Source organism: Electrona antarctica, assembly GCF_951216825.1.
Source record: "Electrona antarctica genome assembly, chromosome: 5".
NCBI lineage: Eukaryota > Metazoa > Chordata > Actinopteri > Myctophiformes > Myctophidae > Electrona > Electrona antarctica.
Genome location: NC_136810.1, coordinates 27969620 through 27995323, shown reverse-complemented (window position 1 = coordinate 27995323; position 25704 = coordinate 27969620). Strand labels below are relative to the sequence as shown.

The following is a 25704-nucleotide window of genomic DNA, read 5'->3' as shown; positions in this document are numbered from 1 at the left end:
ATTAAGCCCCATTATACAATTCTCAAATTTGAAAGCACTATATTTCTAAAACTATGAAACATTTCAAAGATTCCTTTTCAGGCAAACATGTCCACCGTAAGATGAACCTAAATGGGTTTGAATGGGGTTTCTAGGTGTAAGTATGTAGGACTAGTAGCATGCCAAAGTTTGTGCTATTGCCATTGAGAATGCATTGGGCATTTAAGTTAAATAACTCAGAAACTACAAAACATTTCAAAGTAAAAAGTTCCAGCATGTGTCTCCACAGTATGCTGAATTATAAAAAGTGTGAATGGAGTTTCTAGGTGAAAGTGATTTTTTGACGTGCCAAAATCTGCCATTGAGCCCCATTATAAATGTCTCAAATTTGAAATCACTATATTTCTAAAACTATGAAACATTTCAAAGATTCCTTTTCAGGCAAACATGTCCACCGTAAAATGAACCTAAATGGGTTTGAATGGGGTTACTAGGTGTAAGTATATAGGACTAGTAGCATGCCAAAGTTTGTGCTATTGCCATTGAGAATGCATTGGGCGTTTAAGTTAAATTACTCAGAAACTACAAAACATTTCAACGTAAAAAGTTCCAGCATGTGTCTCCACAGTAAGCTGAATTATAAAAAGTGTGAATGAAGTTTCTAGATGAAAGTGATTTTTTGACGTGCCAAAATCTGCCATTAAGCCCCATTATAAAATTCTCAAATTTGAAAGAACTATATTTCTAAAACTATGAAACATTTCAAAGATTCCCTTTCAGGCAAACATGTCCACCGTAAGATGAACCTAAATGGGTTTTAATGGGGTTACTAGGTGTAAGTATATAGGACTAGTAGCATGCCAAAGTTTGTGCTATTGCCATTGAGAATGCATTGGGCGTTTAAGTTAAATAACTCAGAAACTACAAAACATTTCAAAGTAAAAAGTTCCAGCATGTGTCTCCACAGTAAGCTGAATTATAAAAAGTGTGAATGAAGTTTCTAGGTGAAAGTGATTTTTTGACGTGCCAAAATCTGCCATTAAGCCCCATTATACAATTCTCAAATTTGAAAGCACTATATTTCTAAAACTATGAAAGATTTCAAAGATTCCTTTTCAGGCAAACATGTCCACCATAAGATGAACCTAAATAGGTTTGAATGGGGTTTCTAGGTGTAAGTATGTAGGACTAGTAGCATGCCAAAGTTTGTGCTATTGCCATTGAGAATGCATTGGGCGTTTAAGTTAAATAACTCAGAAACTACAAAACATTTCAAAGTAAAAGGTTCCAGCATGTGTCTCCACAGTAAGCTGAATTATAAAAAGTATGAATGGAGTTCCTAGGTGAAAGTGCTTTTATGACGTGCCAATATCTGCCATTGAGCCCCATTGTATATTTCTCAATTTTGAAAGCACTATATTTCTAAAACTATGAAACATTTCAAAGATTCCTTTTCAGGCAAACATGTCCACCGTAAGATGAACCTAAATGGGTTTGAATGGGGTTTCTAGGTGCAAGTATATAGGACTATAGTAGCATGCCAATGGGTTTGAATGGGGTTTCTAGGTATGACTAGTAGCATGCCAAAGTTATTTGTGCTATTACCATTGAGAATGCATTGGGCGTTTAAGTTAAATAACTCAGAAACTACAAAACATTTCCAAGTAAAAAGTTCCAGCATGTGTTTCCACAGTAAACTGAATTATAAAAAATATGACCTGTCTGAAGTGAGTGGTGCTGTAATGTACTTTTTCTCTCCTGTACTGTACTGTACTGTACTGTACTGTACTGTACTGTACTGTACTGTACTGTACTGTACTGTACTGTACTGTACTGTACTGTACAAGCCTTCCTCCCTGGCCTGTGTGTGTCTGTGTCTGTGTGTTAGGCTGTGCAACAGTGACACTTGGTGGTGAAAAAACGCTATAACGCTATTTTCGTGCTTGGACACAGGGACAGCTCCACTCAACAACAATCCCTCAAAATTGTACTTAAGTAGGCTAGTCTACTTGAGTAAATGTACTTTACGTTACACCACTGGTCATTTATGATGTGGGATGTAGGCCTATTAATTTAGAGCAGGTACCTTCAGAAAACATAGGCCTACAACAACACTAAGCAATGCAATATATTTTTAATTGCAATAACTCCGTTACCAAAGTAACAGAGCAATATGAACAGTATAGTCCTTATATTGTAGGCTTCATATAGGCTATTGTGGCTCATCATCCATTTCTCATTGAACTTTGTTAAAGACAACTATAGCCTACAAATTAACATAGGCCTAAACCAAGTGGTTCTCAAAGTGGGGGGTTCCATGGGTCGATCCCCAGAAAAATTGTAACATAGCATCATTCACAACACAACCATTTAACTAGTGATGCATGATATAATCGGTAGCATATCGAAATCGGCCATATTGGCCATAAAAATGCCATCAGTATCGATCGGTCTATCACAGATATATTGATGACACAATAATAATGTGTTCAGTGACCGTCAATGGCTCTGTCAATTTAGTTTTGTGTATTTCTATAATGTTTGAATAATCCGCATAATATCGGAATCGGCAGATATGACCCTGCAAATAATCGGAGATCGGATATCGGTCATAATTTCATAATCGTGCACCCGTAATTTTAACCACTTTATCAATTTATATGTTGGATGAATGAATGGATGATGGATGAAAAATAACAGATCCATAGGCGAGAAGCTTACAGTGCATCACTTTGTGTCGTGAGCTTGTAGCCATTTTTTTACATTTTGCAAAGCTCTTGAAAATATGATTTTGAATATTTTTTCAACACAAATCTTTTGTCATGAGGGTCCCTGCATGGCACAAACATTTTCAGATGGGGATCCTTGACATAAAAATGTGTGAGAACCACTGTTATAAGTTGCCTCACCCAACTTCCCAAGTCATGGCTCTCATTATAGTGTATGACGAAACCCTGTGGTTACAACATCTAGAGATGGTATATGCGCTGCTTCGTGAAGTTCGTGAGCTTGTAATTCGACTATTTTTGCTACTTTTGTGTTTCCAAAATATCATCAAAATATATAGATAGGCTACAAGGTTTCTGCTCAACAGCAGCAAAATTGAATGTGACCTCACTAGGCTCACCTAACCATTTGATTGATCGTTGTATGTATTGGAGGGAAAAAAAACACTTGTTTTACCCGCTTTCACCAGAAGATGGAGCTACAGTTCACAACCGTTTTGCCATTGCCAGTGTAGATTAAGCTTGGGGTTGGGCCTGTTCTATCCTGATGATAAACCATCAGGAATGGATATGACCCATATTTAATACCCAATCCTCAAATTAACATTATGTTTACACAGGTATAAAATCATAATAAACTGCATTGCTGACGTGACATCAAAAACACTGAAAAACCATGAGTTTGAAAATAGAAAAGGATTCAGAAATGAATTTCACATCATATAACAGTGCATGCTAGGGATGGCCAATACATCGCTATCATATCAATATTGTGAAACGACAACAGCTAACATTTTTGGATATCATGATAAGTGTTTGTGGTTTTAAAGGCTGCGTTACACTAAAGTTATTTTCGGAACTCACCTGGCTGAGTGCATCTTTTGGGCGTTATATTATTTGCTACTAATTTCTTCTTTATTACTGTATATAGGAATTACTGATGATTATCTATCAAAAAAAAGTTAGTCAGTATTTTGTGAAAGCACCAATAATCATCCCCACAATATTATCACACTATCGATAGTTATTCTACGGTATTAACATCATCTAATTTTGTCCACATCTACTAGCCCTAGCATAGTACCCAACACTATTCTAACTGCTGCCCGCTTTGAACACAAGTTATACTGTAATTGGATTCATGTGAATGAGTGAATCATGCTTCTGTGGTTACACCAGAGAATTTATTGCACCATGACTTCATCAAAGAGCAAAACGTTCCCTTGCTGGGTCCAGAGAATGTGAATCAAACAGTCTAGGAGTGGTCACCTGTAAAGAAACTTGTCTTTGAAAGTATAATACAGCAAGTAAACATTAAAAAATTACAGACAAACTTTCAAATGCCTTTTTTTTTGCATACCGTTTTGTTTTAACCCATTAAAACCGGGGAAGCATCCATCATTTTAGATCTTAGTGTTAAATGGCTATTCAGAAATACCAGATATACAAGCTCACTTCATGCCACGCTATCCGCCATGAGCTTTGTAGATGTATTTTTGAAAGATCTTGAATATTTGTGCAAACCTTATTTACTCAAATCTTCTGGAGGTCCCTGGAACAAAATATTTTGAGATGGGGGGTCAGCGGCCAAATACATAATTCTATGACATGAGCATTTTTAAGCTCCACTGATATAGCTGCAACAAAAGTTTTTCAGAAAACTGTTGGGATGGCCCAGGCGGCTAGTGTAGCGGTCAGGGCACCTAGGCCAGTCATCTCTCTCTCCCCATTTCCTGTCACCATACTGTACACTATCCAATAAAGGCAGAAAAAAGCCCAAAAATATCTCTTAAAAAAGAACATTTGGGGATTTAGAAGAATCGTTCTCAGGTCTTAATGGGTTAAGATGTGTGAGTGTGCTCAGAGACAACCATAATCCATAAATGGTATTGGTATAAATGTAGAGGCTTTATGTGAATTAGTAGATCATGTGATGACCAGAAAAAGCCCTTGAGTCAAGAGTTGCTGCCCTCATTGCATTGTGATGAAGTTAAGACACTTTGTTGTAACAGGAGAGAGAGAAACAGAGCTCAGGCATTAGATCAGCCACACTTCCGTAGATCACTTCACTTCATCCGTCAACTTGGAAACCAAATTAGGGATTCAATACAACAGTAGACATACAGTAACACTCCTGCCATTTGTGCAACAATTACAAACAGTGGAAAACCAAAACCTAGACAGCAGTTATAAATACAAGTTCAAGTGAAAATTTACAAAAGTTAAACTGCCCTTAAAACGGGTGCAATCGTAAAATAAAATAAAAATCAAACAAGAAAAATCAATCTGTACACATGTCAGTGAAAGAAATTGCTTTCACAAAAAAAGAAAGGAAAAAATCAAGTGAAAGGAATCTACTGGCCATACTGAAGGCCTTTCTCCTTCATTTACTGTAACTATTATTGTTATTTTTTATTATTATTATTAATCATGCAGCATAAACAGCCAAACCTTTTTCAGCTTGGGTAGGGATTCCCGATCCGAACAAAGTTCAGGAAGGACTAAACTGTTTTCTATTGTATGCTGCTCCACTCTGGGATCTGAACATTAGACACTGTATAAACTGCTGGAACAGTGATTTTTACTAGTACACAACAACCTCTGACTTGTTTTGCCATAATTTGTCTTTGAGATCTTGCCCTTTCTGGCGACAGACACAAGTAGACAAAGTGTGTACTATCTCTCTCCATTAATTTATAGCCATCTGGTTGTACTCCAAATGTTTGGCTAGTAAAATCAGCAAGAACTGCCGAACCGAACATCAGCTAAAAATAATAAATTTTGTTGTTATTGACCTGCTGAAAAAAAGTACTACAGCCTTTACACGAGCCAATAGTTACAGTAAGTGAAGGAGTGAAGGAGCTTGATTATTATAATCAAGCATGATGGGGAAGGTTTCATTTTACAACCCTTTTCGAGCCTCGTCGTCCTAGGGGAGAAAAAAAACCTCAGAAGGTGACAGATTTGGGCAGCTGTTGGCTTCCTGGGTGCATCCTGTAAAAGTCTGGGCTGGATCGCACCAAAGGCACGCCCGCTGCCGACTGTCCTGAGGGCCTGGCGTGGCCTGGTGGGGAGGAGCCGGTGTACAGCAGCGGTGCCGGGAAGGCAGAGTGGTCCCTGGGGCCCCTGGAGAACGGCTGCGAGTAGCTGGTCGGGGGCGAGGAGTGTGGACTGAGCTGGAAGGGGGAAAGTCTGTCTGCGAAACAAGGCGGAGGAGGGGCGATGATGCCGTCCTCCACCCACCTGTCACCCCCCGCATACTCTGGCAACTGAGGCAGACGGGAGAGGGTGCACGGCGAGGGAGGAAGATGAGACGGAGGGATGAAGACAGGTGATGGGGGGAAGGGGCACGGGGCGAGTGGGCTGTGTTCCTTGTCCGCGACAGTCGCCGCCGGGGGTCGGCCGTACATTCCCATGGCCTCCTCGGGAGTGGCGGGCAGTCCCGGGCTGTGAGGCCCAGTGGCTGCCGCCTCCAGTAGCCTCTCCAGGTAGCGGTCGTCCTCGTCCTCAGAGAGGTTGTCGTACTGGGAGGTGTTGGAGGGCCTCCGCTTCCCCGCCGCCGCCGGGACGCACAGGGACACCGGGAACTTGGTCGGCTTGGGAGGCAAGGCTCTAGGAGAGGAGGTGGCGGAGGTGGGGGTGAGGGGCAAGGGGGGCCGCGTGGAGCTGGGCTCCTTTTGCACAAGGTCCAGGGAGGTGGGAGGTTGCGGGCGGGGTTTTGGGGGGAGTCTCCCATGGGGAGGAGCACCGTTAATCACAACCAAGGGAACAGAGGGCGGATGGATCAGCTCTATGTGAGGAGGCTCAGCGTCCACAGGAGTCTCATCAGAGTAGCACAGCGGCGGAGGGGGGAGATCGGGGAAGTCCAGCATCTCCTCCTCAGCCGGCAGGGCAAAGACCTCCGAGGCAGGAGGCTCGTAGGGCGGAGGCCAGTCTCCACATTCCACATGGTCCTGGTGGCGCTCGCCGACCACCCCTGCTTCTGCACAGGGCTTGTTCACTGGTTTCGGCGGCAACGGAGGTGGACGGCACGGAGGGGAAGGCACGGGTTGCAAGGCTAGTGGAGCCGAGAGGCCCTGCGGGTCCACAGGAGAAGGGATCTGCTGCGAGGCGTCCGTACAGGGCGGTGGACTCTCCATGGCAGAATGAGGCTGCAGAGGGAGCAGGACGATGGGCCTTTCCTCGCCCAGAGGTTTCTTCACCAGCTCGTCCGGCTTGGCTGAAAAAAAAAGGAGATGACATTTTTTATTTATTCACAGTTAAATATAGAACACGCTTTGGGACCGTGGGGCTGAAGCTGATACACAGGAAATTGATGTGTATTTTTAGACCCAAACAAGAAAAAGAATCCTGCTCCCCCCTCCTCGTCCCTAAAAACAACAAAACACTAAGTAATTAAATGAGACTGTGGGTACTGTTGTTTTTTCCATGACAGACGGGTTAGTGCCAAACCAGAACCTGATACAGACACGATCTCCAGCAAAGGATATGAATGATACATACTTACACAAGGTCTGCAACTACTGATTATTTAGTCAACTACTCATGTGAGGGGTGCCCAATATGGCTGCCACATGACGTCACAAGTGGTGCTGTTTTTTAGACTTGGCTGCCACATGACGTCATGATCGACTAAAGTCTGACTAACCGTTTAAGTTTAAGGCCTATAAACTTTGTTGTACAACTGTGTCATGCAAATATAGTCAATTCTACAGGCTCACTATGTGTCGTACTCGTGACAAAAATCTATTATTTTATTCAAATCAATTAGTTTTAGTAAGTGTTGCATGCCCAGGCCAGTGCCCACCTGAAGGGGCCACGTCCAGCTTCTTACTGCGCAGCTCAGCCATGGCGGCTTGGAGCTGCTCCACCACCACATCATCTGGAACCAGGAAGGAGATCGCAAGCTGCTCCTGTAGGAACTCCCTGAGGTCCTCCAGTGGAAGCTTCAACATACGCTCTGATGGGACACGAGAGACAGACAGACAGACAGACAGACACACAGACACACACACACACACACACACACGTTTAAATCAATATACTTGTAGGATATCAACATTTCATGAATGCCATCTTTACACAGCAGATGTACTGTACAATCTCACACCGAGATCTGTTATTCACGGTGCACAACACTTATCCTAATCCTAATCTGAATCTTTTCCTAATTGGAAGCATAACTCTCCAAATCAGTTTCAACCATAAAACTCTCTTGTAAAAGACCAGGGAAATTATCCTCCCAATGTCTAATTCTCAAATTCTACTACTGTACTAAATTGTCCAAGTACGCATGCACGCACACACACTAAAGGATGGGAGTTTTTTCTACGTCATTTAACATCAACGTAACAAAGAGCAATATCCCGTCACTTGAATGACTTTAGGAACAAGACATCTGAACGGTGTGTGGCGTTAACCAACCCATGGCATTCGCAGAGTGAACGCCCAATGAGAAGTTAGCATTGGCTTCCTCTCCACAGCAACGAGCCGCTTTGCATTATGTAAGCCATACACTTAGGCAGCCAACCAGGAGACAGTGGAGCATGTAATCCATGCATGCAACATGCAGCACATGCATCTCTACAGTATATACAGTATGAGCATAAAGCTGCTTTCTCTGACTCATTCTGAAAGCACAGTACAGCTAGGCCTGTCACAAGTTATTACATAATCGGTTTGAGATTTAAGATAATTGCAATTATGTTTACATTATTGTACGAATCGTTTCAATCAAAAATGTAAAAAGAACCACCGCTCATCTGCTGACTTAAGTGATGTGCTGAAGTCACAAAGGGGTAAGGAAAAGGGAAGCTCCGCACACTCAGATCTGTGCACAATCAATGTATTTATTTTGCAAGCATTCAGTCTACTGACCTTCTTCAGGCATCTGCCAGGCAAGATGCCTATACACATCATAGGCTGACCATCTTCCAGTGTTGTTTTTGGCAGCAAATTGTGATTTTAGTTTTAGTCGTAGTCTCTTGAATAGTTTTCATTTAGTTTTAGTCACATTTTAGTTACCTGGAATGTTTTAGTGTTAGTCTAGTTTTAGTCGAGTATATGTCATAAGATTTTAGTCGACTAAATCTACAGTTGATTTAGTCGACTAAAATGTGTTATTTTCAGCATGCAACCAAGTGTAAAATGACTTATACTGGATCTCTTGTCCACTAGTCCCCTTCCTAGCATTTTAGTCTAGTTTTTATCTGTTGACGAAATTGTCACTACATTTAGTCTTAGTTTTAGTCATCATAGCTTAGTTTTCATTTAGTTTTCGTCAGTGAAAAAAGGTAGTCGGCGAACATTTTTCGTCTTAGTTTTAGTAGACAAAAACAACACTGCCTCCTTCAGGCATCTGCATGAAGGAGGCAGTGTTGTGTTGTGCACAGATCTGAGTGTGCGGAGCTTCCCTTTATTTTTTTCATTACGAATCGTATCAATACATTTGTACATTAATCTGCTGAAAAAATACAGTACACATTTATGAAATATGTCCTATTTTAGCCATAGTGCATTATACATTTTGATTAGATTTTTTTGTTTACAAAGCCTAATAAACACATTTGTATTTATATGTTCCAATGTTCAATGCCAAAACCACAATTATTTGTACTGTGACTTTTCAGGATTCACATAAGGACATGTAGTGTATACAATCAAATGGCGGGGTGCCTACGATGTATTAGGTCATTTTTAATGATATCAGACAGGATCGCTGAAATCTAATTTTATTTTATTATTATTATTCTTTTCAGCGATCCTAGACATGTTTTGCGCATCTGCACTGCCGTTCATTTCCTCGTTTACGGGGCCCGACTAAATGCTTTTGTGTGACACTATAGTATGATCGAGTAAGGTGTTGATTTACAAAAAAAAACAAAAAACAAGAATTGATGACATCAATTAATTACCAGCTGCTGCCTTACTTATACCCCATGGCTGAGAGGTCGGCTAGAGGCAAAAAAGTGTGTGGTTGCCTAGAGACGAGGCAGCCAATCAGGACGATAGGTTGTCAGTACAGCCAATGAGAAACATAGGTCTCAACTACAGCAAGTGGGCGTGAAAGCACCGCAGAGAGAACATTGACCAGCTGTGCTTACACAGCAGCTGGTAACTAAAAACTAAAAGTTAGAATATGGAGATAAGAGACATCAAGTTAACTTTCATGACGGTGACAGAACTCACTCTTGTGTACTTTGAGGGCAGTGTAAGCCATGGCAGTGAGCAGTCTCTCCCCCTCCAACATGTAGATGTCCCACAGACGCAGCGTGAGGGTGAATGGGCTCTGTTAACACAAGACACACAGGAAGAGGAGCATGTCACTAGCCCGGTGGGTCTAGAACATTTTCATGTCAAGGACCCCAAAATTGATGATGTATTTCACCGCGGACCCCCACCTGGAAATATTTTGCGCCAAGGACCCCCATAAGAGATTTGTTGAAAAAAGAATATTCAAAATTATTCCAAAATTTCTAAGAAAATTGCAGATGAACAAGCTCGCAAGGTGGCACGAAGTGACACACTGTGAGCTTGTAGATCTGCCATTTTCAAAAGCCAACATATAAATGGATAAAGTGGTTAAAACGATTGTGATGCTATGTTACTTTTCTTTTTACATTTTCAGAGAATGTTTTACAATTTAAAAAGAAGATTAACCAGCTCACAACGCATCAGTGTGAGCCATTGCGAGCTTGTAGATCAGCTATTTTCATGTGACGCCTTTATAAAACAGTGTTTACAGTGGTTAAATAGAGTCAAATAACTTAGAACAATCATTGATATCCCTCTATCTGGTGTGGTGATGAGTAATGATGTAAGCATAATATTTACATTGTGTAACGTGTACTTCCGTATGGTTATACACAGAGGGAACTAGGGACATTTAATTAGAAATTACGTAATGCATGTTTTGTAAGCAGGGACTTTGTATAAGCAAACAGAAGGCAAATGGAAAATATGACATGGTGAGACTCACTCGATCGATGAAGCACTGCAGAAACCATTTAGTGGTGTATATTCCTGTGGTCATCTGCTCCTTTTCCTGAGGGTGGACAGCATTTCACGACTTTATGTCTCAAACATGATCCAGACAGTTGGTTCTCCGACTACTTGGAAGGCACTCATTGCAGCGACCTATTGAAACTACGGTATGCAAACCTCCCCTGCCATATTATTTGAAGCCATCAGCAGGTATATCGCTGCTGTCGAGCAGAAACCTCTTATCTCCATATTTTCCCTTTTTGTGTCTTTGTTCGTAAATTAATACCCTACTTGATCGTACATACTATACAGCTTCACATAAAAGCATCCAAAGTAGCAGATCGGGCACCCGCTGGCCTAGTGGTCCAGGCACATGGCATGTGGCCTACTATAGGCTCTGGCCTGGCTTTGCTGCATGTCTCTCCCCGTCTCCCTCTTTCCTGTCTGTCTTCACTGTAACTATCAATAAAGGCACAAAAGCCAAAAATAAATATTTTAAAACAAAAACAAAAAGTAGCAGATCTGCAACCGCGCTACAAACACACATATTAACTGTATATATGGTGATTTCGGGTGTGCCAGTACAGTACAGTACAGTACAGTACAGTACAGTACAGTACAGTAGAGGGTACAGTAGAGGAACACCCAAACGGTAACTCTGTCATTTCTCAACCGTTTCGGACACGGGGCGGCTCGCCGCAATCGGGCCAGCACCCTGTGTGCGTTCCTGTGGGCCTGGAACTTCCGCCCGTGGTGGTGGTGTATTCATTTGGTCATTAAGGTCCACAGTTATGGTCATTTTTGTATATGCTACCACACCATAGACAACCAATATAATTTCATCAAGCTTTAAATAGCATGTGACAATTGTGACATGTCAAACTAGGGGGTTTTTCATGATTCTGAATCCATTAGTTTTGCACGAAAAACACTCCTTGGCCTAAATTCGGCCTAGCCACTTGCCAAAATGTGCCCAAATGTGCTGACCTCATCACATTTCTGCGGATCTCATCACATTTGTCATGACGGCTATGGACGTTTTTAGGCCAAAGAGTGTTTTTCGTGCAAAACAAATGCTAAGAATGGATTCAGAATCATGAAAACCCTAGTTCGACATGTCACAATTGTGCACATGCTACTTAAAGCATGATGAAATTTGGGAAATTCTGCCTTATATTGGTTGTCTATGGTGTGGTATACAAAAATGGCCATAACCTTTTTTTCGCGATGTTTTAGGCAGAGCAGGCCTCTCATTCTGTGGACCTTAATGACCAAATTAATACACCACCACCACCACTACCACTACCACTACTAACAGTATGTATCATTGTTAAAACAGAAGTCAAAGTGTGCTTTAAAACAAACAAAAAATGAAAGCAAACAAGTAGGTAAAACGAGAGTTTCTACAGACAAAGCAGCATATATACAGCATGGTGATTTACAGAAAGGCTTATCTGAACAGGTGTGTTGAATAGCCTCAGGTAGGGCATTCCATCTGGCAGAAACCTTGTATGTCCATATTTGAACTTTTGGTGTTGTAAATGAATGCCCTACTTCAACACTACGTCATACAAGTATAATAACAATGGCAGGTCTACAAGTGCACAACAACACGTCACAATGGGAGATGTTGTGGGCTTGTAGATCTGTTATTTTTCCCTTTATATCGAATCAAATGAAAAGTATAATAAAAGAGCTTAATTGTGACTAGTGACTACATTAGATCCATTGGACACAGGTTCTTTTTCATCTGAGAATGAACAGTTTTGGACATTCAACCCAACAGTGACGATATAAAAGCACGAGTCATAGGGGTAAGGCTCACCAGGTGCTTCTTGAGCCTGGGAAGCAGTTTGGAGAGGATCTGTTCGTGGTGGGCCTGGAATCGTAGTAGCTTAGGAAAGCCAGGGATGAAGAACCCTATTGCAGCGAGAGAGCAGACAGTTATTGGTCCATGGTGGAGCACAGTAAATAACACATTTCATTCCCTTCATTTAGTACCCCAATTTGAATGAACCCACTTGAACCCAAGCGTCCCATATTTTGGGGGGAACATTCCCCCGTAAATAGCAGATCTACAATGTGCCACGATGCGACACGTTGTGTGAGCTAGAAGATCAGCTATTTTCGGCAAAGAGATTTGGTGTAGAGGAGAACATTTTTACAGAAAGTGGTACAGTATACCCGCTTTCTATAAGTGAAACAGAAAGCTTAATTTGTTTGGCTTGGCAGCAGATTTAAACAGGAAATGCAATAGGCAACTTTTATGTGCGTTTCCTGTTAGTCTTTATTAGTCATGGTTTTGACCAATTGTTGTCTCCACCAGGCCGAAGGCATGGGGAGAGAAACTGTGAAATCTTCCATAGACTTTCCTACTAGGCTGAGGAATATATCCCACCCTTTTCACATTGGCCTGTTATAGCACCACCAGGAGGCCACAACCTGACCTGCCCTGGTGGAGACCTGTGCCCTGAGGGGCAATTTATCAGTGACTGACGGGAAATCCATGTATGGGTGGGGATAATGAGTGACTGACGGGAAATGAACAATTTCATAGTAATCATAGTTTCTGCCCGACAGCAACAATAGGTTTCTCTTTCACACTTCTCTTTCATGTTCTCTCTCACCGTGCATGAACTGCTTGCTGCTGGTGAGCAGCTGCGACAGAGCCCAGAAGGCGTCCTCCTCACCCAGGTACATGAGCAGCAGGGCAGCGATCTGACTCATCCCCTGGCAGTAGTTCACCTCCTGGGGGACAGACAGACAGAAGACAGACAGGGTCAATTAAACTGCTTGGGGGGACAAGATGGAGAGGAATTATTTATAACTTAATGCAGGATTCCAGACCCAGAGAGGAGGAGGACGGGGGAAAAAAACATGTGAATGTCTGATGCGGTCTGAGAGGACAGTGGATGTTTTTTATGCTTGTATGATGACTCTTAAGTGCCGGGGGAGCTTGATGTTTACCTGGGCTTTACCAGCGACTTAAACCTTTTCAAGTCAGGGATCCACAAATTGACCATGGACCACCAGAAGATTTGCGTAAAAAAAAACGAAATTATTATTATTATTAACATTTTCAAGATCATCATTATTATTAGATGTACAAGCTAGCAGCGCGGCACGATGCTTGCTATTTTCGCCATTAAGTCTTAACAAAAATAACTAATGTTCCCAAAATAGGGATGCCAGGGTTAATGTGGTTAACAGGACCAGGTTCTGCTTTTAAGTCTTATTTAGAAAAGGTCCTTTTCTTTTCAAACTAGCCTCTCCATGATTTGTTATGCCATTTTATTGCATTGATGTTTTACTGCCTTGGTAATTAATTAACTGCCTATGTTAATTAATGGCAGTTTAATGTCATCTACAGTACGTGTTACTCTCTCTTCACTTATCAGTTATTTTGGACTGCCGTTGCATTTTCATACCGTTTTAATTATGTAGAGTGCATTATGGTTATTGTAAGCCTAAGTGCTCCTACAGTATCCTAACGTCGTTTTACCATTACAACAATTGCAACGATTTCAGTTTCATAAAGGTCTGCGTTAAATTATAACACAAAGATCAACATCACACATTTGCCATTGGGCTGCATTAAGCGTTATGACTCATTTATAGTGCCACCGCAACATGGTACTCACCAGCATCAAGCTCCCCTTCATGGGAGCATAATTAATTTAATTAGAGTTACTTTGAGGCTAAACTGCACATTCTCTACATTCCATATCTGTGTGTCCCCATGTTCTCCCCTCCTCCAACACACACACACACATTGTGTGTAGAAATGTGCCATTTCTAACCATGAGCACAGCTAAACCTAAGCTGGTGTCTCAGTCCTTCTGGGGACGTCTGGCCCTAGTGGTGTCTCAGTCCTTCTATAACGCTTTGTCGTGCCGGTGTCTCTGTCTCCTCCACCTCCTCCATGGTTAGTTTGTTTATGTCTCTTCTCTCTAACAGTGCAGTCTAACGAGTTACACACACTAGTTTAGGCTGTTGTTCCGTGTTCCGGACGGTTTAATGCCCGCCCTTCTGCATCCGATACTTCACACATACGTACCGACGAGTGTGCATCGTTTCCGTATCCGCTCTAGAGTCTAGATCTAGAGCGGATCAGCAGTCTGCAAAGCAACTCCACCCCAACCCAGTCTACCATTATAAATAAACACTCAAACCCACAGTTCCACCAAGGCTCGTGAAAATAGTAATATTACTTTTGGAAAAAAGTAAATGTAATATTATTACTCAAAATGTGAAAGTAACTAGTTAAGTTACATATTACTGGAAAAAAGTAATAATATTACTGAAAGTAATATATTACTTAAGTTACTTGACAACACTGACCATTACACCACTGCTCGTAATTACTGACACACACACACACACACACACACCCCCCCCCCCCACCCCCGGGCACTCTTTACTATACTGACCCACTTTCTGGTAAGGGTGGTGGGGAACACACAGCATGTTGAGATTTCCTCTCTGTTAAACACCTCACAAAAACCAACTACGTGTGTACGTGCGTGCGTGTCACTGTGTGTGCGTGTGCGTGCACACACACGTACACACACACACACATGCACACACGCACACGTGTGCCTACACTCCAGTGTACATTAGCAGCAGGCTGTGTTTATGTTTGTATGAATCATGAGACAGTCCTGTAAGCTGCTGTAACCCAAACATTTGCACCTCTTCCATTCCCTGTTTCCACCCATGCAGAGGACCATCAGCCGCTGTTGGATCCACCTGGGGTTTGGGTGAAGACTCCAGTGTTGCTAAGTGTTCACAGCAGCGTCTCAGCAGCAGGTCAAAATTCCAAAAATAACTTCTAAATCATGACAGTTTTCTGAAAAACCATATGTTTCTGTATCAGTCGTGCTCAAACTATTTCATGTGAAGGAACCCCAAACTTATATGTGATTGGCCGCGACCTCAATCTGAAAATATGTTGTTCCAGGGACCCCCCCATGAAGCAAAGATATGAGTTAAAAACGTTCACTCTGAAAGAATATATATACAAAGATTTGCGCCACATTTTTACGATTTTGAAAAAATAGCTAAAGTTTAAAATAATGCTTAAAACACCAAAAGGGGTTCCTGTCCTGAACGGGATAAGTGTACGTACATGACTGTGTATAAAATGATGCGTCGAGGCAGATAAGTCCCCGTTCAGCGTGTGCCCTGAGGTGGGCTTATGTGGGTATGGTGCACTGCAGAGAGGAGACATCTTCACACTGGGGTGGGCTTATGTGGGTATGGTGCACTGCAGAGAGGAGACATCTTCAGACTGAGGTGGGCTTATGTGGGTATGGTGCACTGCAGAGAGGAGACATCTTCACACTGGGGTGGGCTTATGTGGGTATGGTGCACTGCAGAGAGGAGACATCTTCAGACTGAGGTGGGCTTATGTGGGTATGGTGCACTGCAGAGAGGAGACAGCTTTACACTGAGGTGGGCTTATGTGGGTATGGTGCACTGCAGAGAGGAGACAGCTTTACACTGAGGTGGGCTTATGTGGGTATGGTGCACTGCAGAGAGGAGACAGCTTTACACTGAGGTGGGCTTATGTGGGTATGGTGCACTGCAGAGAGGAGACATCTTCAGACTGAGGTGGGCTTATGTGGGCATGGTGCACTGCAGAGAGGAGACATCTTCACACTGAGGTGGGCTTATGTGGGCATGGTGCACTGCAGAGAGGAGACATCTTCACACTGATCTAGCCCATTTTGGGCAGGAACCCCTTTTGGTGTTTTAAGCGTAATGCTGCTCTTTTCCACTATGGGGTGGAACAAGAACCTTCCAGAAACTGAACCTATTTTTTTTTGTTCTGGGTTTGTTTCCACAGCGCGGTACGGAACGGTTTCAGACGAGGTTCTCAGAACCTTTTGTCGGCCCTGCTTTATACTTTAGCTATTGAAAAATAGCAGATCTACAAGCTCATACGAGCTTGTAGATCTATTTTTTTTAAATCGTGAAAATGTAGTGCAAATCTTTGAATATATATTCTTTCAGAGCCAACGTTTTTAACACAAATCTTTGCTTCTGGGGGGCCCTGGAACATCATATTTTCAGATGGGGGTCGGCAGCCAATTACATATGATCTTGGGGGTCCTTGACATTAAAATGTTTGAGAACCACTGAAAAAACATGGGTTTTTCAGAAAACTGTCAGGATTTAGAAGACATTTGTAGAATCGTTCCCAGGTCTAAATGGGCAAGATTAGAGTCACGGTCGTCGTCATCATCGTCATCATCATTTCTGGCTTCTATTGTGATGAAGCTACTACAGCCATTATAGTATTATTGATTATTAACCACTTCAGCCATATACAGTATAGTTTGTAGTACAACAAATTCAAAATCTTTCGATTTTTGTTTTGTTTTGGAAAAAAATGTTGTGTAGCGCTAGCCCCTCCTATGCACAGCTTTGTGTGTTTGTACCACGGAATGTGATGTTTTGATTGGCTGATCATATGATGATGTATGACGATAAGAGCGCCCCTCACTTCACACAAGTGTGATTTGTTTTGAAAATCTTTGCCTAGAAAGACAATCCCAAAATAGGTACTGCAGGTTGCAATTAGCTAAAGGAGGGTCTATGTCTAAAGGTGCTACTGCATACAAAATCAATGCAAAAACGCAAATTGGCGAGTGGCACTGAACGAGGCGAACGGCGTGACATGAGCAAAGCGTTCCGTTACCTTTGACCTTTGCTCCAGCTGGATATTGCCCTCCCACCAACGCTATATGGCCCGTGGCTTCCTTCCTGAAATGTACAGTTTTTGTAACCCGCCAGTGTAGTCATGTGAAATTCATACATTAAAGTTTTTGAGTGTTTTGAAATTAACGTGGGCAGACACGGCTATTTCTCAGTAGAATTTGTAACGGTGATTGTTCGTTGCGTTATGTCATTCTAAAAAAAGCTATTTGTATTTCCCAATCTTCCGCCGTAGTCTGAAACCCCACCTTTTCAGACTCCATCATGGCCCATAGCACTTACCCTACCCCCTTAGATAGCACTTTTTAGACTTAGATAGCATTTGAAACAGACTTATAGCATGTCATGTAGACAGCACAATAATTGCATTGTATGTAGTCATAGTACTTCATAGGACATATGTATAGCATAGTATAGCATATACAGTATGTATAGTTCATTCATGATAAATGCATTTTTATATATGTGATGTATTCCCATGCTTTTTTGTTCTTGCTTAATGTAAGTCGCTCTGGATTAAGAGCGTCTGCTAAATGCCTAAATTGTATTTCATTACATATTATTATTTTTACATTATAAAAGGTACAGACCTTTTTATACCGGATTACACTTGCCCACAATGTCATTTAAACACAAGACAATGTATTGGACTGTAAATAATATATATTAAACATTGAAGTGCATGCTAGTGGGCAAAAGTGTGTTTTTGTTTTGTTCACAACACAGATGAGTGACTTAGGCTACATTTGGCTACGATTGCCAACAAAAGACATTTGAACTGCAGTACAAGATATTGTACTGCAGTTCAAGCTGCACCATGTAACTTTCCTCTTCTCCCCCGGATTTGAAATGTCAGCTAGAGCTGACATTTGTACCATTAAGCAAAGCAAATAGAGCCTTTCTGCTTGCTCAGGGGATGAATGGAATCTTGACCATCAGGTCAAAATTCATGTCAGATCCTGTGTCTAGGTGAGACATGACCTTTGACACGATCTAAAATGTCTCAATAGAAGAGCAGGAAGACAAAATACAACCAGCCCAATTGCATAAGTAATATATTGTGTGACTGCCGTAAAGTTATGATTTTGTTTACTATTTACTTATTTGGGTAAAATATATATTTGTTCTGGTTTACGGAAGTTGGTTACGTCATTTCCGGTGCCCTGCCCTTAAGATATGGGTATCTTTGACAAGGCTCACACAAGCATGATATGCTTCCGTCTATGCTACAGGCAGACGGAATGTTTGAAGACAGCGTGTCACAAGTTTAAGGTTCGTTTTGTTGTTGCTGCATCAATGGTTTAAGTTATTTGTCAATATTTGAGTTATATGTTGTATATCATGATGAGGTTTATTGATCATTTTGTTTCCTTTCAGTTTGCATGGTTGTTCATGTTCATATGGGTTCCAAAACCACTTAATTCCCTTTGATCCTACGTGCAGCCAGTGAGGTGAATACTTGTTTTATGTGCGTTTTATGTTCATTATATTTATGTGCTTTATGCTTTATTGTTTTGAGTCTGATCACTGTTCATTGTGTTTGTATTTGACAGTTTTGACGTTGTTGTTATGGCTTATTGAAAGAAGACAAGAAATAAAGCCTGCAGCACCAGTACTAAAGAACTGACTCGTTTTTAAGACATCACTGGGAGTGACATATTGTATTAACATACTCTACCATACAGATTGGGCAAAATGACATTGTATTTATCAAAGGCTACTTGTTATGGCCCAAATGCTACTGTACAGTAAGTATTACAGGAGATACAGTTGGCCCTATATGGTATTTTATTATGTCTCCCTTTGAAAAACATATGGATGGACAGTCACCCCTGAACTAAATCAGTCACAGTCTGAGTCACCAGGATTATAAAGCAGTGAGTATTTGGTTCAATGCTGGACTTTAAGTGCTGATGATGTGCATTCTGGCTGAACTACAGTCATAAATAAAATACTCCCCCCCCCCCCCCCGCTCCTCTCCCCTTCCCTTCCCCAGGCGAAACGAGGGTCAGAGTGGACGGCCAAGGAATGCTTACACTGTTAATTTAACCACTTGAACCCTAGCATCCCTCTTCTGGGGAGAACATTCGGCGACAATAGCTGATCTACAAGCAAGGCATTGTTAAAAATAGGGGGCCCGGAATCGAGCCCTAGGGGACTGCAGTCAACCAAGTATACTTTTCAAGTGGTTAACTTTGATTATGTACAAATCAAACCAAATAGACCTGTAAGAGCACATTATGTAACACACACACGTGCACACACAGAGACACACACACACACACACACACACACACGTGCACACTCACCGGGTTGTACACCGAGTAGGCTGCCAGAACATGAAACAACGCCTGCTGCCTGGAGAGGGAAAAGAAAAGGAAAACAGACACCAGTCTTAAACCATAATAAGACAGAAATAATTAGAGTTTAATAACACCCGGTAAGAATACAGGAGTTTAAAGGATGAACACACCCCGACGCCCATGTGAGAAAACAACTGGAGGACAATACCTCATTGTTAAATCAGCCGCATTGACTAGCACAGCTTGCATGGCTCGACACGCTTGCCTCGTTTACCAGCATTTTTGTTTCATAATTACATGATGCCAACACGATTTCATTAGGAAACATAAAATGGATTAGTACACACAGTATATTACATATTCAGACAATGTGAATCACGAAATGTCCTCATTTTTAATTCATATTATAAGTGGATAGAATGTAAATCATTAAACGTAGTACCAACAGACACCATAAATTAGCAACGGAGTCAAACAATGTAAATCACAAAATGTCCTCATTTGTTATTTATTCTATAACTACAACTCAACATTAATTGATCATGAGATTGTATCCTATCAAAACGTGAAGATAAAAACAAGGATATAACCTCCGACTAAAGGTTGAGTTGTCCCTGCGACATACTAGCGTCATGTCCAGAGGGTGTACTTGTACATCAAGCTGCATCACGCTACAGAAACAGGAGAAAGGCTCCTGCCCTATGTGCCTCATGGCTCGGCAAGGCTACTTACTACTACTAAAAGGTTGAGTTGTCCCTGCGACATACTAGCGTCATGTCCAGAGGGTGTACTTGTACATCAAGCTGCATCACGCTACAGAAACAGGAGAAAGGCTCCGCCTCCTGCCCTATGTGCCTCATGGCTCGGCAAGGCTACTTACTACTACTAAAGGTTGAGTTGTAGTGAATAACAACATGCATCGTAGTGTGAATAACATGCATAGTACTATATATTTGTATGTCAGTGAATGTTCTGATGAATTGAAAATGGAGGACGCCAATGTAAACAAGTCTTAGTGCTTTTCTAGGTTTTATCCTCTTAGCAAACCTTGTATTGAATTGTGCTTTCCCCGAACTGCGCTTTTCCTACAAACTGTTAATATCACACTGTTTGAATACTTAATAATACCGTATGCACGTTGTAACTTGCTAACTATATGTATGGCTAGACTTAAGTTACTATATGCAAGTAAAAGCCACTAGTATCCATTGTATGACAGAGCCTGTCTCTTAAAAACAGGACTATTTATGTCCTTAATTGCACTCCACTTGTGTTTGTTTGATTGATTACTTTATTAGCAGTTGTGTTAACAATACAGGTAGTACAGTCAAAGATTATGCTAAAAGGATAACACAAAAAGCCCCAGAGGGCTTGTTTCCATCGTGGTTCATTGTACTAAAAATGTGGCAGAAGGGAACAACTCATTCGCATACTGAACATGGCATTGTGATTTGTGCAGCTTTGTTCACAAACTGGAATGTGGAAAATCTAGCCTGTTTTCACTCCATTTCACAGGAATACCATGTTTTTCATTTATATCGCTATTCTTCTTCCCTTTCCTGAAAACTACAAATGATGCTAGCTTGTATGAAAAAAACATATTTTTTTTCTTTTACACCAGTAAAACCGAGATGTGGCGATAAAGTTGAAGATACTGTCGAGCTACTGTTAAGAGTGGACAAGGAGACCACGCTGATTTTAGACTCAACTGTGTTATTAATGAAACTTCCCTTTTAGTTTCCTGTGTTGACTCCTCCGAGCTGCTGTTGCATGAGTCATGGCTTGTAGCACACGCAGCTACTGTACAATAAAAACAGCCATGGCCATGCATACAATGAATACAAGAGCGGTCGGCCCCGAAACCAGCTTGCCCCTGGGGCAAATCCGACGACCCCTGAATGGTCGGTCACAGGTATTCCTAAACGTAGCCTCAGTAAAACTATGCCTGAACCTAACCTTATTCCTAAACGTAGTCTCAGTAAAACTATGCCCCCTCTCGAGAACACACGCTTTAGAGCCGGAAGAGGCATCTACCTTTATATGTCTAAGGGCAGCAGTTCTTCAGGAGGAGGTACAGCGGAAGGTTCCCTGTTCGATACTCGGTTCCCCTTGTGTTAGTGTCAAAGTGTCCTTGAGCAAGACACTGTACCCCTAACTTAGGAATACAGTGTCTTGCTCAATGAACCTGGTGAGCCTTGTGTGGTTTCCTCCGCTGTCGGTGTGTGTGAATGGGTGAATGTAATGCATTAAAAAGCACTTTGGATAAAGTTGCCATATAAATGGAACCAAATGGACCTGTACGGGTCCATTTGTACACTATTTGAGTTATAGGGATGCTTGAAATTTAAAAATGTTTGACAGCCACTGAACTCAATATAAACGCGGCCAGTGGTGGAAAGTAAGTACTGTATTTATTCGTATTTCACTTGAGAATGTAACATTTTCTGTACTTTTACTTCTACTCCACTACATTTCAGAGGCAAATATTGTACTTTTACTCCACTACAATTATTTGACAACTTAGTTACTAGTTACTTTGTAGATTTAGATTATTATAATAAAACATACAGTACACTCCAGCCCTATACACATTTCAGCTTTTTTCAAAAGATTATTATACATTTGAAAACTTGAAATTAGACATTCTGCACAATGAGTACTTTTACTTTTGGCACTTTGAGTACATTTTGACGGCGATACTTTTGTACTTTTGCTTGAGTACATTTTGAATACGGGACTTCTACTTGTAACGGAGATACTGCAATCTAGATTGCAGTATTTAAACCTTTACTTATAAGTGAAACATTTGAGTACTTTTTCCACCACTGAATCCGGCATAAGGGTTTGTTATGTGTGCCTGGTTGATCACATCTGGCACTTCATCAGTTTGTGACACAGAGCACAAAGCAGCCAATATGGGGTGGTTAGGGGTTTCCCAGATGAGTGGGCTTTGTCAGGGTATTAACAGATATAACAGAGACAATTAGAAACACCCCCGTCCCCAAGGCCTTCATAGTAAATACATGCCTTACAGATGCTGACAGAAACATGAACGTAGCTTTAAATAGCTCTCAGTGCGTGTGTGTGTGTGTGTGTGTGTGTGTGTGTGTGTGTGTGTGTGTGTGTGTGTGTGTGCATGCACGCGCGCCCCAGCTGTTGATTTGCAGGGATGCAGCAGTCAGCCAAGCAGGATGGAACTGTATTCAGGCCTGTGTGGATACACACGCTTTGAACTGAAAGGGGAAACATGACACCAAGAGACAAGACTTACAGGTCAATTTGGTTCCGAATGTGCACTCTGAGTCTAAATTGACTAAAGTGCAGTGAAGAGATATGGACTGACATGGGTGCTGGTGATCGGTGAACAGTCCGCAAAAGTATTCACAGAAAACAGTAGAGCCTATTTATTAGGCTTTGTTGCGAGGAGATTTGGTGTACATACAAAAAAAAGTGTAGGCCCCTAGCCTAGGGAACCCAAGTCAATGTGTAGGCCCCTAGCCTAGGGAACCCAAGTCAATGAAGTATAAAGTCCTGGACTCATAAAGTCTGTTTGTGTTGTTGTCTTGCTCTTCTCTCCCTCATTGCCAGATCTATGCTTTGTTGCTGCACGCAAACAGCGTTGTTCTGTGTGCAGTGCGCTCATGTGTATTTCTCTTTGTATGTCTCTGCACGTTTCCGTGTGACTGCCATTTCCTGCAGGGCCTTGCTCGCTGACAGGAAGGCTAATAAAACCCTGAGGGGAGAGCACAGGAGAGGAAACCACTTTTGTTTTAGTTGGGTGTGCGACGTGCGTGCACGCTTGTCTGTATGCGCGTGCATACGTGTTGCCAGTCGAAGGTTAGAGCCAGAGCCGGTGCCCTGTACTGTAGGAGACTTTGAGAGGTCAGACCTGGACATGAGAGGCTGCTGAGAAAAAACAAACCAAGCTTTTGGAGACACCCAACTAAAACAAAGCAGGGAGACTGAGACACACGTTGTGAAAGATATAAGCAAACCTCATCCCTTACCCAATGGTAGCAAAGGTCAGAGGAATAGTCCTATGATCCACAGGAGCGTGGCTCCTAGTGAGGCGAGCCTCACTATAGTGCTCCGATTCAGTTAGCAAAATGTAAAATGATGATGTTTTGCTATTATCGTTCTAAACCTATGTTCTTGCTGTTTAACATACAGCCAAAGTTGAAGAAACCTTTCCTTTTAGGAAATATCCAAGAACATTAGGAATATATGGAAGATGCTTCATACTGACAATAGCAGATCTACAAGTTTGCAACGTGGCGTGCTGTGAGTCGTGACGCATTGTGATTTTGAATATTGTTTGTTTTCGGTGCGCGACACTGGCACCCAACTAAATATAAGTCCTTCTTTAGAGAAAGGCAAGGGAAAGACATGTTGGACGAATGGTGAATGACAATCCATGTAATGTAATCCCTGTAGACTGCTACTGTGATTATTTTTATAATTAGTTTATTACAGTGCAATGCAATGGAAGTAATGGTGACTTCATCCCATCATTATCAGTTACATTTACAGGTCTATTAATGTGCTAGACTTATATTGCAAGATTAATAGACCCATAGAGTCATGGTGTTGAGGTCTATTCATCATGCATTTCCTCATATTATTATTATGATACCGTCCGCAAGTCACACTCTCCAAAAGCATCGTGCTATACAGTTACCGTCGAAATTCCGTGGCACAGCAGTGCACATGACACACGCGCATGTCCAAACAAACTCAAAAACATGGACTGTAGACGGTAGAACGTAGAGTGGTGGAATACTCACGAGACTCCGAAGCGGTCCCTGAACATGATGTGGTTCCTGAACGTCCTGTTGACGTCCAAGTCGATCTGCTTGATCTCCAAGGAGAAGTTACGAGCCTGCTGCTTCATTCTCTGTGGAGCAAAAACAGGTTGCAGGGTTATCATAGTTAGCTAAAACACTTTTTTTAACTGAAACTAGATTAGACTAGAATAGAATAAAAAACAGAACAAGTGACGCTCGCTTCTCAGGGCCGCTGGGTAATTGAGTCTCCAATGGAATGCTATGGACAATGGTGGCAGGCTGCGAGCGGCTGTTGGCAATTGTGGCATATTTTTCCGACATTAAAGGAGCATTCAGTGATTTGGAACCACCCCCCCGGTCCGCCCCGGTAACAAGATGTGCACATGCACACGCTCTACAGTGGGGGGACACTACAGTGGCAGCGGTGGCCGAACGGATAGCGGCGCGGTCTAGATACCGGAAGGTTCCCAGTTCGAATCAGCCGTCCGTTAAAATTACCACCGCTGAAATGCCCTTGAACAAGGCATCAACCACTACGATGAAATGTGTTCTATGAGCAGGGCCTGGCTGGAAACAAGTTCTTGAGCTTAGCCCAGATACCCTGGGTAAATATAGATTTCATTTCATTTCACAACAGACCAACAGCACGTGCACCAAGGCCCACCCCCACTCGATCATGATTGGAGAAAGGCCCCTCTCATCCTGATTGTATCTAGTAAGAGAGTGGCGACACGCTTTGATCTCGCCGCAAAGCGGGGTGCTATGGGCTATAGTTCCAAACATTGGAACTATCCCATTGAGATAGAATGAGCACTTCCGCATTCCATTGTTACAATGGGAGTCAACGCTAGTGTCGCCACTCTCTTACTAGATTACTCTGGCTAACCCTAGCCAAAAACTAAACCTACGTTTTTTTTTTACCCCAGGGGTTAACTGGGGACAAGGAGGAACTCCTTATATGGTAAGCACACTCTATAGTAGGGAGGATTATCAACAAAAAAAAAGGAAAAAAAATACATTTGAATTAAGTGAAATCACTGAATATACCTTTAAGACATTCAAACGACAACCATAACTCTGAGCTACACCCCCATAAACTAAGGAGCGACTAAAGGACACTTTGAGACCCATGGTGTAGCAGTGTTTCCAGTGAGCCAACACTTTGAGACCCATGGTGTAGCAGTGTTTCCAGTGAGCCAACACTTTGAG

At 42.0% G+C, this 25704-nt stretch overlaps 1 protein-coding gene across 1 annotated transcript in view; it reads right to left on the bottom strand.

Annotated features, from left to right (window-relative positions):
• Nucleotides 1-3877: 3877 nt before the first annotated feature.
• LOC306923097 (uncharacterized protein) overlaps nt 3878-25704 on the bottom strand; it is a 47815-nt gene continuing 25988 nt past the window's right edge. Inside the window, exons 7-14 of the mRNA XM_079501112.1 lie at nt 24496-24605; nt 19718-19766; nt 13316-13436; nt 12514-12608; nt 10684-10749; nt 9894-9993; nt 7513-7665; nt 3878-6924 (exon numbers count right to left, since the gene is read on the bottom strand). Coding sequence (XP_079357238.1) covers nt 5654-6924; nt 7513-7665; nt 9894-9993; nt 10684-10749; nt 12514-12608; nt 13316-13436; nt 19718-19766; nt 24496-24605 — 1965 coding nt within the window. The 3' untranslated portion in view covers nt 3878-5653. The remainder of the gene's footprint in view (nt 6925-7512; nt 7666-9893; nt 9994-10683; nt 10750-12513; nt 12609-13315; nt 13437-19717; nt 19767-24495; nt 24606-25704) is intronic.